Here is a 16,659-nt window from a genome sequence, read left to right on the forward strand (position 1 = left end):
AACTGTCACATAACTGAGCATACAAGCAATGTTTTCTGCTACCTCCAGGTGGTTAGGAGACTCAGGCTCAGTCTGACAGAAAATGATTTGGCTTTAGTAACACACATGATCATCACATTACACAGGCATGAAGTAATCAGCCTAAAGAAAACTAACTAGTATAGGATTTGGCTGCACAGATCGCCAAGCAGAAATATATCAGTTCACTGTCTATAACCAATCAAATACAGTAGCTCTGCCTCTATCATCAGCATTTTCTATTACTTCCTCTAAGAAACAATTTTCTTATGATCTAAACATTTCCTCAAACATCACCACCTTTTTTTATAAAAAAACCAAACAAACAAAAACCCAAAAAATACCCTAAAAAACCTGCTTCTTTCACCTAATCATCCTTATGAAATACATACAGCACAAGGAACAGAAAATGCATGCTGAGAAACACATATTGCTCCACCTCCCATAAGAAAAAGTAGGCGACTTTTCTAACTCTCAGAACTTCAAATTATTTTCTCATTTAGAGAAGGAAAGTGCACCAGGAGACCCCTCAGGAGTATATCTTGAAAGGCCTTCAAATGCAGTAGCAGGCAGAACAATACCTTTACATGATCAGAAGAATAACACAGTTTTCATACAGAACCAAGACTGGTAACACACAGCTTCAAAGTATTGATAGATTCAGTTTTGTACTTACTAGAGTGTGGACACAGTTAACATGCAGCTTTAGCTAAAGTCCTTCTTTCTTACAGACCACCAGCTAAATTTTATTTCCACCTTTCCTGGATGTTAGCATTAGGAACCTTTCTTACAGCACAGCAAGTTGCAGCAACTCACTTATCTGAAGAAAAACTGTTGGCTGCATTAGTCAGACCAGCTGGTCGACCCAACTAGCTGGGCAGTGAGGGCAAGAGCCTGGAGCCACAGGGCAAGACTTTTTTCTGCTGCTGGAATTGCAATCCTTAGCTGTTTTTTCACACCCACCTGAGCTCATTTAATGGAAAAATGAGAAAGGCTTCTTATTTCTTCTGCTCTTTACTCCCCTCTCACTACTCCCCAGTTTTCTCTCATTTCTTCTGTATTTTTCTTCTATTTCTCACCCAGAAGGCCTTCCTCTCATGCAGCAGTACAGGTGATTGTCAGACCTTCTTATGAGCCAAATGCAAACAGCTGCAGTTTAAATTACCTTTTTTTTAACTAGTTAGAGTACCCTGCAGATAATACTGCAAAGATATTTACTTCTGAAATCTATTTACCGGTTCTGAAATATCAATGAGAAATACGAACATATGAAATAGCCACAGAAAAAACCAACATGTATAGACAGGATTCACATACTTTTCCACTAATGATTCAACGTGCTGTATGGCAAAATCAGTCTCCTACCTATCTGCTGCAGTGTGCACCATTAATTTAAGAATGTTGTGACAGAAATGATTGTTAAATTCTAAACACATTGGGTAGTGAATTGCAGTTTATTTTTCTTCATCCCTAAGCACATAAAATTACCAATTGCTTATGAGATAGATCTAGGTTTATGGGCCTCATAGGATGCTTGAAGTTATCTACACTATTATACTGTGAATGACAACCTGTTTGAATGTTGAACAATACAGAAACAACTTTTAGAACAAATTCTAGACCTGATTTCTGATAAATTTATTATTTATTTATTTACACTTTCTGGTATCTGTTGGTTCAAAATGATCAGGTCAATCTTGAGCTAAATTATAATCACTTGAAGATTTGTTTCAACATGAATTAACAAATATTTGGCATTTTTAAAAATCATAAATCCCATTATAACAATATAGCCCACCTAAGAAAATTCCTACCGTGAATCCAGAAGTTGTATAATGCATTGAGAGCTCAAGTTGATCGTTTACAGCAAAGTTTGAAGTTCATAATAAACATCACAAAAGCTATTAATATCACAAACTTATTGATTTATGATAAGATGTATGTCTCTATTATTGCCATATTGGCATTATTCAGAAGCATTACCAACAACAAACAATTTGGAAGACACCTATTCCTTGAGTACTTAAAAAACCCAAACGTGAGCAGGTTACACCTATTGATTGTTAAAAATGGCCAAAACGAGGACTGAATAAAGAGTATCAGAGAAGTATAATATAAAGGATAAAAGATAAACACTAGATAGAAGAAAGGTTAGGAAAGTACAGTGTGAAAGAACTTGAGCAGGCAAAGAAGTTAAAATTTTATTGACAAATACCTTTAAAGGAAGCTACAAACAATAGAACCAACAATCTGACACTTACTTTTTTTCATTTCAAAGTAAGAGGTACTTTTACATATACTCACACACGCTTCAGCAAGGCAAGAACATTGTTGCTTTTTTTAAATTGAGAGTGTATATTTTGACATATAATTCTCCCCAAATTAAGTTAAAATAATTCAACCTTGAGAGCTACATCTCCAGCACTATAATAACGAGATTTTAGAATTCTTTGCTTCAAGCCTATCTACTGTAATAGGGCTAGTCAATAAACAATAAAAACATTTTCCAAAAGATATGCAAGCAAATAAAATCCTCAAAATATCTGTGGAGTTCTGGTAGGCTCTTATCAAAGGAATTCAGGAACTGTTCAAGTTAAACACCAAAACTTTGACAATGTAGAAATATGGGGGAAAAATAAAAAACAATTCTTGATCTGTGTAATGTATATAGCCCTAAATGTTATCCAATAATTATTGTTTCCTACCCCAGGTAAAGAAAAAAAAAAAAGACCCACAGTAGCATAAGATATTTTTCCATTCCTCTATTGCCTGATCTCTTCGAAAAGCAGGAGAATCAGCACCACTACCAGAAACCTCTCCAATTAGGAGAGTTGTTATAAATTTTATAGATGTTTCATGTCAAAAGAACCATTTAAAACTTGGTTTAAGCCTTAGTCCCAAATGTTTTATCAAAAAGGAACATTCTGGTTACCATTCTGTTATTGTTCATAACCTTGCTTATAACTATCTTTGGAGGTAACCGGCACTACCTAGCTTGGGAATGTCATTCAGATCAGAAACATATTAATGATTCAATGTTATTTAATTCAGATACTATTAAAAGAGTTACTACAAAACACCAACTGAAAAATGAAAAAGGTATATTAAAAAAGCAGAAGTCACAATCCGGAAAAAAACAGGTCCTTAGAACACAAAAGCAACCATACTTAATCAGACCAAAGGTCAATTTAGTTCAGTATCCTGTCTTTGTCAATAGCTAGAAGTCTGTTTCTAAGGTACAGTGTAAATATGAAAAAAATATTTTAAGAACCTCAGCCTCCAAGCATATTCAGATTTGCCTCATGAAAATGGAGTTAATCAATTAAAATTAAATAAGCATTTCTATTATCTTCAAAGCATATGGCCACTAATACTTTATTTTTGCAGGAAATTATAAATATACACTTTGGCAACTTTTTTTTTCTATATAAATAGCATCTCTGTAGAAAACCCAAATAATTTTCTTACAAATTAATCATAAAAAGTGAGAAATAAAGAGATATGAAAAAAAATTCAATTTTCTACTCAAATAGTACAATTACAAATAAGTGAGCAAAATATAAAAGTTTAGTGTTTCTTCTAAAAAGATAAGTAAATACATGGTCATCAGCATAGACATTTCAAAATAAACATCTTACCTCATATGCATAGCCCAAGGAAGACAAATTACTCCTTAAGTAGCCAAGTTTGTACACAACTACGAAGACTAAGCAGCGAGTTATTTCCAAAATTCCTGCTTTGGGCCTAGAAACAAGAAGTAATTCAGATTAACATCCATTTATTTTCTTCTTTTTTAACTTCATTGAAAAAGAGAATGTAGAAATAATCTTTGATGACCTGTACTTACCCCAAGTCATCTTTCTTAACCTTACAGTTCAGCTTTTATCTACCTTATGCTGGAGGTGAGAGCATACATACTCAGAAACTATTTATACGTTCACAGGAATGTAGTTGTATATACAGCTATTGTCTTTTGATCTCAATATTACAACAACAAAATTCAGAAAACTGCTACATGGGTATTTCAGAATCTTTTCATCGGTTTATGTCTATAAGTTTTTACTAATTCACTTTGAGTCCATAAGTTATACACATCTCTGGCATATTGGCAGATTTATACCCATCCTGAAATCAACATACTGAAATATTCCTGAAATACTCCTTTCTGAAAAAATAATGAACAGCAGCTACAAACCAGAACTGGCACCTCAAACTCAAAGGAAGCTTCTATTCCACATTTCTGTTCTACTAGGGCAAACAGTTTCTCTTTAATAAACTTTATGTGCTATTTACTCTTCTGTAGGGTCATAATGCCCAGACAGACTACTTCCATAGTGTACCCTTCACTGGGTTGGTGTATTCAAGATCCAGTTTGATTTGAATCCATACAGATTACATTTAGTCTTAAGTCCACACCATCCTTCACATATTTTGAGTCTATTCCGAGCTACACTGTGTACTTTTCACTGGGGTATCTGACATCTATGGCATGCTACACAGGACTGACATGATATGACTGCAGTTTGAGGTTGAAGTGCCTTGGGAGAGCCTGTAGGTCTCACTGGCCAGTCAGTGTCCCGGAACCAGAGATGTGAGCCCAACAAATACAGGCATGGAGAGGGACATGAGTAGCCTGCCACAAAACTCTTCTGCAAGGAACAATGTAGATATAGACATTAATTGCTATGGGAAGACTCCTGGGTTTAGGGGCTTGCTATTATGTCTTCCTTTCTGCCCAACAGACAGTAACTTAGGTTGTATCTGTATTTCTTTACCAAGATAACTTTTTACACACTTGAGATTTTCATATAATAATAAATGATGCATACGGAGAGAAAAATAAAAATTGCGTTTAATCTTGCCTGTTCTCCAGAAGTAGTCCAAAAGAGGTGAGGGACAGAATGATAAAGCCAATTCTCAGGAGAATGGTTCCCTGTGATAACATCTGTTAAAAAGTAGACAATGAATTCATTTACAGTAATCTTCCGAAGAGAAATTAAGGTTTAGCACAACAGTAGCTTCAACATACTCACTCAGTGTCTGCTTATATTGGGTTTGTGTGGCAAGGTTTTGGTAGTGGGAGGCTACAGAGGGGGTTTGTGTGAGAATCTCCTCCTGTCTGACAGAGCCAATGCCAGCCAGTTCCAAGATGGACTTTCCACTGGCCAAAGCTGAGCCCATCAGTGACTGTGATAGCACTTCTGGGATAACATATTTAAGGTGGTGAAAAAACCCTGTGCAACAGCAATTGCAGCTGGAGAGAGTGAAAACATGTGAGATGAACAGCTCTGCAGACACCACGGTCAGTGAAGGAAGAGGAGAAGGGGGTCTAAATGCCAGAGCAGAGATTCCCCTGCAGCCCATGGTGAAGACCATGGTGAGGACCATGGTGAGGCAGGCTATCTCCCTACAGCCCATGGAGGTCCCCTGTGGAGCTGATATCTACCCATAGCCCATAAAGTACCCCATGCCAGAGCAGGTGGATGCATCCAAAGAAAGCTGTCACCTTGTCAGAAGCCCACACTGGAGAGGGCTCCTGGCAGGACTTGCAGACCCATGGAGAGAGAGAAGCTCATGCTGGAGCAGGTTTGCGGGTAGGACCTGTGACCTCTTGCGGGGATCTACACTGGACCAATCTTCCTGAAGGATCATACCCCATGGAAGGGACCCACACTGGAACAGTTCATGTAGAACTGTAGCCCATGGAAAGGACCCATATTGGAGGAGTTTGTGGAGGACTGTCTCCTGTGGGAGGAACCCCACGTTTCAGCAGAAGAGTTTGAGGATGAAGAAGCAGCAGAGACACTGTGTGATGAACTGACTGCAACCCTCTCTCCTCCTCCTGAGCCACTCAGAGGAAGGAGATAGAGAAAATGGAAGTGAAGTTGAGCCTAAGAAGAAGGAAGGGGTGAAAGGACGATGGTTTTTAAGATTTGGTTTCATTTGTCATTATCCTACTCTAATTTGATTGATAATAAATTAATTTCCTCAAGTCGAGTGGTGGTAATTGCTGAACAATATCTCCGTGTCCTTATCTTGACCCACGAGCCCCAAGATATCTTTTGTCTATCTCATCCAGTTAAAGAGTGGGAGTGATAGAGCAACATTTGGTGGGCACCTGGTGTCGAGCCAGGGTCAAATATTGTTTTTAAAGTGATTTCTTTCTTTAAATCTTTAAACAAAAATATCTGCTCTGGATAGCACACTGATCTGGAGTAACAAACAAGCAGTTGTTTCCTGAATTCTCTATTTCCAAAATAATTTTTAAGCTATTCCCTTCTACACTAGGTGTCATCTCCAAGTTACTGGACTCCCTTATGCCTTTACCCAAGAGGGAATAAATAAATTTCTAGATAAAAATCCCAGCATCCCTGTTCTTTTTATTCTCTTACGTTAGCAGGTCTTTACAGTAGTCATCTATGAATATCAACAGATAACAAAAGCAATACACTGGTGAGAATAAGAATTCACATGACATTACAATCTAAACATATCTAAGAAGAAAGAAAATTAATGTCATCTCTCCATGACAACTTGATACTTGGTTCCAAATTCAGCAAAAATCTTTAACTCATACCATTAACTTCCATCAGCCTTAAAACACTAACAGGCATGTTAATTCTTGGATGAAAAGCAGCATGAGGATTTAAAAATTATACAAAGAAAATTCAGGAAAATATATTTTTTTTCTTTATGAAGTTTGATTTTTTTTCTTCTCATTTATTAAATATGTTTTGTATCCTACACAGCTGCCTTTGAAAATCAAATATTTAATCAGTTTTCTTGTTCCCTCCCTGACTTCCTTTCAAATATTAGTTTTGAAAAGCCTTTGTTTTTGCATTCAAAAAATAACAAAAAACCCAAAAGAAAAGTAGTGGATCTTGCTGAGTTATAGGAATCCCTTCTGGCTTCAACAGAAATAAGGCATATTAACAGCATCTTGCACTTCAAAAATGCAGGCATTGGAAAAAATAAAATCTATTAATGTCTGCCCTGATTTCAATAAATCCCACTGAGTGACATGCCCACTTTACTTCAGTGGTGGCCCCTACCCCTCAAAGAGATCTAAGGTAAGTATCTGTGAGCGTGGGAGGCCACAGGAGGATATTCTCAAGTTTTACAGCTGTGTGAACTTACAGTGCCCATGTTTGCAAAACACATCAAACCACACGCTCAGGGTGGGTAGGTTTCTGTTGTTTTACAAAGGAATCACAAGCACCTACTTAGATATCCTTAACAAACAGCTATTGAATTAAGAAAACACAATCCCAGTAATGAGTGAGCTAATCAGCAGCCTCCCCAGTTTACAAGCCAGATCACACTTCTCACAACCGACACCTGTCAAGCCACTGTTGCACACATTTAGACCAGGATAGATCAAACTCGTTACTGCACTGCTACGTTTCCAATCTGTTCTAGCCCTCCTTATGATAAACTTAAAAAACCTCAGACTGATGATTACCACCATCATCTACTTACATGTAGGCTTTACATTTTTCTTATGCTCTTAATCTGGACTTCTGCTATCTGCCACCACAGGAGATGGGATATTGAGCTAGACATTGCAACCTGAGAGGGAACTCAGTATAGCAGTTACGGGTGAGACTGTCACTCAGGTCAAGAAAGCAAAAAATGCTCTGGCAGGCTTATAATCCTTTATCAAGTTTTGTATTACTTGGAATACATTGCAGATTCCAGATACAAGTTTTAAAACTTGTAAATAAAGTATTAAATTGAGGGTGCTCTTTTTGAAAACAGTTTCTAGAATCCCAAAATCCCACAATTATCCTAAGTGTAAAACACTCTCCATTGTTAATCTGAAGCAATTTGTTTTGAAGGGACAAGATTTCTGGACAAAACCTTTTTATAAAAATCAGGCACAGACTCTATTCAAGTTCAATAAAATGAGTAGTTCTTCAACTGTTCATCTAGGGACAGTAAGTTCAACTCCCACTCCATCTTCCTGTAGAAACTGGGTCATACAAAAATTCAAGAAGTGAGCAAAGAAAAACATTATTTGGCACAGGCAAAAAGGAAATCACCCATAAATTTCTTAGAAATGCTTTGACATGTTTTTCAATGATTGTTACTTGTCAAATAAAGAAGTTTGCCAGGGAACTAGAGCTGGAATTCAAGACTTGATTCCTTAGAGACTGTCCTCACTTTTAAGTTGGAGAATTCCACCTGTTTTTAAACCTAATCCTGGCCAGGTGGATCTGATTTTGCTTTTTGTTTCCAGTGCAATGCACTAGCTTCTACAGATTGCCTTAAATATGTACCCACAGTGGTAGGGCACTATTCTGAGAAAAGGAACTTAAGGTTTTTGTATCACCCTTATGCAGGAAAGAGAACTGAACATCAAATCCAAAATTCAAGCAATGACATGTAATTCTTATTGTACAATCTATGGCTGAAATCACATTTCATGAAAAAAAAATAATAAGCCTGCAATAGTTCTGAGAGAACAAATGTTAATATTTGTCATCAGGAAGGATCCAGCATTATCTGCTATCAATGAATGAGGGTGTCTCCAATTTCCAATTTAAAAGGGATTTTACACTTTTCTGCCCTCCCAGTGTTTCCAAGCTGGCTAGCATTGTCATTTGACTCTCCACATTTATCTAACCACTGAAGAAATAACCATAGATTAAGAACTTGAAAGGAAATGAATACATTTCAGTTCAGTTTAAAGATGGATTTCCAGAAAAAAAAAAAAGAAAAGAAAAAAAAAATATAGAAAAACATTTTAAAGTATGTTAGTAAGTCAGAAGAACTGAAGTAACCTTATAATTTAGGAAAATCAAACTCAAGTATAAACAAGCCTTTATCTTTAAATGGTTAAAACACTGAGCCAGGTAGGATCATATTTTACAGATTCTGTTTTTCAGGCCAATTTCCATGTCTTTTCAGACACTCTCCTAGTTGAACCAAAACATTTTGAGCACTGGCTGTTTGTAAAACTTCTTGCAGTCCAGTGCCATCTGTGGCGCAGAATGTGAAGGACTGGAGGACTCCAAAGCATAACTTGCAGATCAGTTAACTGCAAACTGGTGCTATCATCAGATTCACACAAATGCACAACACTGTAATGCCACAATACAGTCAGTGTTGCAGCTTTTCACTTCAAGTCTTCAGCTTTCTGGAGTGCTGAATGGTGAGGCATAAAGCCTTACTAGGAATCATGGAGGTAGAAGGTGTAAGTTTCCCTTAACTGTAGATACACACAGTGCTGTCACCTACAGCAAAAAAATACGTTCCGTCATTTGCTCTTGTAGTCAAGGACTACAAAGAACTTTGCAGTGAAATATACCATGATGCCATTTGGAAATAACAGCTTTTAGAAAACCAGCCACGTAACATACATTTTAGCATTATTAGTTTGCTTCCATAACTTTCTCTTTACAGCTCCAGTGGTATAGTTACATGCTGCCTTGATTCTTTTATTTACTTTCAAACATGTATCACCCTATGAAGTGGATGCTGGCAGCTGAGGCATCCATTTTCTAGGCATTACTTTACCAAAATCAACAAAATAGTCAGTTGGTTATATCACTAAACTAAACATCATATATTATACCTCCACACTGCAAGTTGCAGTGTGAAGAGAATGAATGTGCCTTTTACACCTTCATTAGTGTTAGGATCTTTGTTCCACTTAAACATAATATGCATGGATGCATATATATAAAATAAATGAGTATTTATATACTGGAGTATTCGTATAAACAGAGAAGCCTGTGGGACCACAGCAGGTTCCCCAATTACAAGTCAGCCACAATTTTGCAATGTGGTTATTGGCTGCAATGAAACAGAAAAAAAATATTTCTGTTGGATTTTTATTTCATTGAAAGCTTAAAAAATATCTTGGAGCCTTAAAAAATAAAGAGAGGGGTTAGAGAATTTGGGAGGAAGTGTACATGTCTTTGTAATCAACAGAATTCCACCTCATTATTATTATTCTATGGGTTTTTCATAAGAAAAAATAATTCATTTAAATGAAGGGATCATGTTATTCTAAATGTACTTAGATTAACATAGAAATATTCCAAATTGATTTTCTGTTTAAAGGAACTCAGATTATTTTATTCCTTTTGAAGAATAACTTGGATGCATTTTCTCATCCCTATGTGTTCACTGCTTCAAAAGGAATGATGTCAGCATGTTTCATAAGTTAAAAGATGCCCTGCTGTCGTAGCAGACACTTTTAACATTCAAATGAAGAATGCTAATACAATACTATGACATTTGTATTGTTAGGTGTCTTTTAAAACATTATTTTAACTTAGAATTCCTAAAAATTTGTGAACTCTCAGCAATATTCTATATACAGGACTTGGTGATGTCCTACTTCATGGATATATCAATTGTGTTCTCAGCTTTCAGGAGACTTATCCCTCCCTAGTTTTCGTCTAATTGAAACTGGTCACAGTCATTGCGTTCTAAGCACAGTAAATGTTACAGTATCTATCAATAATAAAAGACACTGCAAAATGTGCTTAAGGTACACTTCACTTTGATTTATGTGATACATGCAGTTCTGGAGCTATGAGACTTTTGCTTTGAATGTACTGCAGTTTTACACTCCTAGCACTCTCACTGGGACTGATCCAAATCCCTTTTCTTCAATGAGCTTTGGATCAGATCTAGATGTGCAGAGCTCAGAAGTAATTTTTATTCTCTGGATATAGTACAGATCGCTATATAGAAAATAAACACTGCATGCTTTCTCCTGTGGAAAATATTATTTTTTTCCTCCTTATTTTGCTCTTTTCATAAGTTAAATGTAGGTCATTCGGACTGAAGGTATATGGTTGCTCTTTACGGATAGAGAAATTTAACACTTCTACAGGGCGTGAGACCAAACACTGAGCAACTGTAATCACTTGAGAAATGTAATAGCTGTGTGCTGTGTCTTATGGATATTATGAAATGGAACTTATACCTAAAAATGAGGAAAACAGTTAGGTTTCTCCATTTATGGAGCTATGCCACAGTTATGACATAATTCATAGCCAGACAGAAAGTTCCAGTTGTATCCATAGACATTTCATAACTCAGTGTAGTGGAAAACTGATATTGAAGAAAGATTTTTGCCAAGTAAAGTTATTCATACACAAGCTTCCTTCTCATGACAGCTTCCCCACTGTACTGCAGAGTGATGCTGGAACTCTGCCTCAGGACCAGCACATTCTACACCCACACTGAAGGTTTATGTCCTGAGATGAGATGCTTCTAGTCCCCTCTGCTCTCCTTCTTATTGTTCACTACCTTATTACCCTGCAGTTTTGTGCAGAGAATTTTCTAGTTATTTTCCTACAATAAGTTCATAAACGGTGGATTTTCAGGATACTTCCTCTATGATTGCATGAATTTAATGATCATCTGGGTCTTGGGTGCATTTTTCAACTTCCCTTATTACTTCAACAGCTGCAGTTATCAGCAGAGAAAATAATTTGGACCATACATTTTTCCTTCCAAGACCAGAAGAATGCAAAAAGAGAAAAGAAAAAAATAGGAAAATACTCATGAGCAGACTCCTTGCTGTTAAAAGCAACAGCAAACAAAAAAAGCAACAACCAACTAAAAACTCCACAGTTGAATCCCTGTGCAAACAGGACTTGTTGCTGATATCTAGAAGCATATCCAGAAAACCTTTCAGAAGCTCCTCTGAGTATAAGAACACTGGGAATCATGGAAAATGTATCTTGTATACAGTAGAAGTAGTTATCTTTACCTTTGGCTTAAGTTCCTGTCCTCAGAAATTTCTTAGAATAGAGTAAGCCTCTATTCTAAGAGTAAGCCTCTTACTCTAAGAGTAAGATGGGTTAGTAAACTCCAAATTCCCTGCACTTGCAGTGTGACCCTTTACAGAGGTGAACACGATGTGTAGAATAACTTAATATCAACCAGAAAAGTAGGCCTGAGGTAGCTTTTATAGTGTATCAAGAATGCTACATAAAATACTCTTTACATTTTTCTCAAAAATTGCATCATTCTACTGGTTTGATGTGCTACACAGAATACATCTAAACAAAATAATAAAAAACAAAACGGCTGTAGCAGCTTGTATATGCAGAGCTGGCAAAGCCACTATAAGCCTGCTGCTACATATCCCAATAAATGATTGCAGGCAGAATCCCTTTCCTGCCCTTCTTGCCCCAGGATCCAAGAGGTATCTCTGAGACAGAAGACCAAAATTTGGACAGGATTTCTGACAACTTTGAAATGGCTCTGTGATCCTCTGGAATCCTTCATGGATGAGCACAGCCATATATACAAAAAAGACTTAATTTCTAGAAAACTGCCTCTTGGCTGGATTCAGACATGCTGGTCATAGGCAAGGCACTGGGGTGCAGCAAGAGGGGTTGCTCTCTGGGCAAGGTGCAGGGGGCTGGTGGCAGTCAGCGGACAGGGCTGTGGCCCAGTGGGAAGAGTGCTGACCCACAGTGGCCATTGAGTTGGACAGAGGATGATAACCACCATTGGCCAAGGGCCAGAGATTGCCACATAAGTGTGCTGGGACAAGGCAGGTTCACAGATGAACAGAGGCTGAAGAACTGAGAGCTCCTTGGCACCCTGACAACAGGCCTATGGCATCATGGATGACACAAACACAAGAAGCTCTTTAACCAAGGAGGTATGAGAAAGAGTTTGAGAAGAAGGCCAAAGGGCATTCTGAAAGATTCTGTCGTGTTTTGGTAGGCCTTCCACTGATTTGTGGGAATACTAAATGCATTTAAATTAGGCTTCTTTAGCTTTAGTAAAGTAGAAAGGGTTATCAAGGAAGGAAGAATGAGCAGGAGGTTGGAAGAGTGTGAAGCTGTGGTAGCAAGTAATGTCTCGCTCATTGTAGGCAGAGATGGCCTTATGGCTCATCTTCAGAGACAGGTATCCATGGAAGAACCACATCATGTCTACCAAGGAGATCCCGTCAGCCCTAACACAAGGTGGTAAATACGTGCCTCTCCTTGCTATATTTCTATCAATGCTGTTGTATGTTCAAGACTGGGAGAAGTATTTGTCCTGAGTCTGCGTCCCTCCAACTCTGAACTCATGCTGATCCAAGCTTCCCACCTGCAAATACTGCAGAACCTTTGTAATCTCTCTCCTAAAGCCTGGTCATCATTGGCATCTAACAATATGACCAACCTTGACATCTTAAAATCTACATAGTTTCAAAGCTGAGAGACATTTTTCCTTTCATGAGGTCATAAAAACTGAAGCAGATACATACAATTTCTGTATAAAATTATTTTTAAATTTAATTGCTTAAGCATATTAATGTTTAATTAATTATTTATTAAATATTGTTCAATAAACAATATGAAATATTATGTATTAATTACAGATAATTATAAATTTCCCCTTTTATTGTGATTATTTTTACAGATTCTTGTTATCATTATAATAGTTTAAATAAGCTATGAGTCAGGCCATAGAGCCCCTACTCCATGTTTTATTATTCAAATATGGTGTGTACCGTGTGTTAGCATGAGATGCTATTTCATAAAGACAGGAATTACTTACGGTCACGGTACCAAGAAGCTCAGTATACAAATCTGTTAGTACAGCAAAATGTACAACTGCATAGCAATTCAGATGAACTGGTAGACTTGGATTGTAGGGAACTTCTTTTCCAGTGATCTGTATGAAGCAAAACAGATAACAGCCTTCAACAATGACCTGCTGCACTGTTATTCCTTAGTATTTTTTATTTAAAAAGTAAAACAGATTAAGAGAAATAGATGATTGCACAAAAATAATCTGCTATCAAAATTATGTACTGCCTAGGGTGAGACAGTTTAACTCTGTCTGTGTATGTATCTGTTCACAGTGGAAAGAAAAAGAAAAATTACCATACTCTACAGAACAATTTTGAAAATCTCTTTAGGAAATGAATAATTAAAAGATAAATTAAAAAATATTTTTTTCTTTCAAATAAAAAGAAAAAAACACAGTTGAAACATTCATTTCCTTTAGTTTCTGTTCCCATTTCATCTTCCCCTAGGCTTTACGACTGCTAATTTGCTAATTTAAAATAACATGTGTAGAGTTTTCAACATTGATCCAGTAGCATTAGGAGGTCCAACTTAATTAGACAAAACTGAAAGCCTGTGCATGTTCTATTTACCACTGGGATTTCCTCAGGAAGGCCAAGTCTAGGTTTGCCTGGTCCCCAGCCTGGCCCTTTGAATATGACAGAAAGCTTGTTGCAGAATCCAGGTGTGGCCCAAAGCGTGCTCCAAATATGTGCCAAGGGACGCAACTGAAAAAAAAGAGCAAGTAATTTTTCATTGGTAGTAAAATAAAATTTACCAAAACATTTTATTTTTTTATTCATTTTTACCTCTCAAGGAAATGATTTTTTAAAGTTGTAAAGAGAGTAGATTAGGAATAGATTAAGACAGTCAGAAGTTCAGAAACCTTGACTGGAATAGGTAGGAGTCATAGCAGGACCTTGGTTTATCGTGAGGATTACAATTACTTCTGCCCAGAGGAAAATGTGTCTCTCCTGTAATCAATCCAGAGTTTGTTTGTTTGTTTGTTAATATTAAAAAAAACGTATTCCATCTGTTCTGTAGGTTTTGTTGAGACCATGATGGCTGCTATATGATGCTGCCAACACAAATCATTCTGGACTGCCTTCAACAGGAAATATGCAGAAAATATAAAAATAGCAAAGATATTACACTATGGGATTATGAAATAGCAATATTTAGAGAAGAAAAACATCAGACAAAAATATGTATTTTTGCCTGTGCATATTGCTTGGATTACGGCAAAAGGGACATCATTCAATCTAAGGCCTCTTATATAGCTGCTGTATTTGTTAATGTTACTGTATTTTCATGATGATTACAAACTCTGCATATGCTCAATGAAGTAATTAGAAGTATTTGTTTTGTAATTAAATACTGAAGAAACTGTAGATAATTTTATTGACTGTGCAGCAATGCAAAGATGGCCTCAACTGTGCCTAAGAGAGGAGTTTCTTCTGAACATGAGTGTCTGTTGAAGATACCAGAGTTGGTGATACAAACTATAGCACCTGGAGCATGATGGGATCAAATGAATTTACTGGATGGGTTAAGCCATATACAACTTTTGCATCTTCTGCCTCAAATGTTCCTGATGGAAGAAAACCAAAAAAAACAATGAACAATCAAATTCAAAAGTACCAATATTTTGCCACACTATCTAAACATGACAGAGAAAGCCTTTTTTTTTTTACTTACCAAATATCCTGTCCCAGATGATGAGTGTGCCACCATAATTTTTGTCAATGCAGTAAGGATTTCTACCTACAATAAAAACAATGGATGAGATCAGTAATTGCATATATAAGAATGTGCACAGCAGAATTATGGAGGGAAATCTTCATCATTAGCATCAATTTATAATATAACAATAATTTTAAAAGGTAGCTAACCTAGCACTCCTTATATGTCTATAATTTTTTTATTTTTCTTACTAGGCTTATTGCTCTTTTTTTTACTTAGATCCAAACATACAAATCAAATAATGTCACCAGTTTATACCTTAGAAAATATATGCTTAATGCATTTATGCACAATCATCTCACTAATGGCTTTCAGCTGTCTCTATCTTCTATGCCCTAAGTCTGATCGTGCCTTCATTATTATCAACTCCAGTGTGAGGAAAACTGACTCTTCTGGTTTTGAGGGTATGTATTAAATATAATCTGTCCTATCAAAAGTATGAACAAAGAAATATTGATTAACTATTCCCAAGTCTGAAGCAACTATACAACACTTGACCAACTCTGGAGTGACTGTTTAACTCCAATCAGGATCAGAGGATTAGTTTGGATTTACAGCAGAGCAAATAAGAGTAGAGTGTTTCCCTCCAGGATTACCAGTGCTTGTGCAAATTTTAAGGATTAGACACTTAGAGCACTACAGGCTTTAAAAAAAGTCTACACAGTGCTATAAACACTTTACACATTAAGGGTATAATAAATACTGAGTGATGATCTGCTTGAGGGGAGGAAGGCTCTGCAGAGGGACCCAGACAGGCTGGATCAATGGGTTCAGGCCAATTGTACGAGGTTCAACAAGGCCAACTGCCGGCTCCTGCACTGGGGCTGCAACAACCGCAGGCAACGCTACAGCCTTGGAGAAAAGTGACTGGAAAGCTACCCGGAGGAAAAGGACCTGGGGGTGCTGGTTAACAGGTAGCTGAATATAAGCCAGCAGTGTGCCCAGGTGGTCAAGAAGGCCAACAGCATCCTGGCTTGTATCAGAAACAGTGTGGCCAGCAGGACCAGGGAAGTGATTGTCCCACTGTACTTGGCACTGATGAGGCTGTACCTGAAGTATCATGTTCACTTTTGGGCACCTCACTACAAGAAACACATTGAAGTGCTGCAGCGAGTCCAGAGAAGGGCAGTGAAGCTGGTGAAGGGTCTGGAGAACAAGTCTTACAAGGAGTGTCTGAGAAAATTGGATTTGTTTAGCTTGGATAAAAGGAGGCTGAAGGGAGACCTTCTTGCTCTCTACAACTACCTGAAAGGAGGTTTTAGTGAGGTGCAGATCAGCCTCTTCTCTCTACTAATGAGATAGGAGAGGAAATGGTCTCAGTTGTGCAAGGGGAGGTTTAGACAGAATATTAGAAGAAACA

At 37.2% G+C, this 16,659-nt stretch overlaps 1 protein-coding gene across 1 annotated transcript in view; it reads right to left on the reverse strand.

The window, feature by feature from the left end:
* AGMO (alkylglycerol monooxygenase) overlaps positions 1-16,659 on the reverse strand; it is a 193,513-nt gene that overhangs the window by 77,159 nt on the left and 99,695 nt on the right. The window contains exons 8-13 of the mRNA XM_009994982.1: positions 15,255-15,320; positions 15,068-15,147; positions 14,150-14,284; positions 13,546-13,662; positions 4,881-4,963; positions 3,657-3,762 (exon numbers count right to left, since the gene is read on the reverse strand). Coding sequence (XP_009993284.1) covers positions 3,657-3,762; positions 4,881-4,963; positions 13,546-13,662; positions 14,150-14,284; positions 15,068-15,147; positions 15,255-15,320 — 587 coding nt within the window. The remainder of the gene's footprint in view (positions 1-3,656; positions 3,763-4,880; positions 4,964-13,545; positions 13,663-14,149; positions 14,285-15,067; positions 15,148-15,254; positions 15,321-16,659) is intronic.

This window comes from Chaetura pelagica, unplaced genomic scaffold, assembly GCF_000747805.2.
Source record: "Chaetura pelagica isolate M959 unplaced genomic scaffold, ChaPel_1.0 scaffold12, whole genome shotgun sequence".
Taxonomy (NCBI): Eukaryota; Metazoa; Chordata; class Aves; order Apodiformes; family Apodidae; genus Chaetura; species Chaetura pelagica.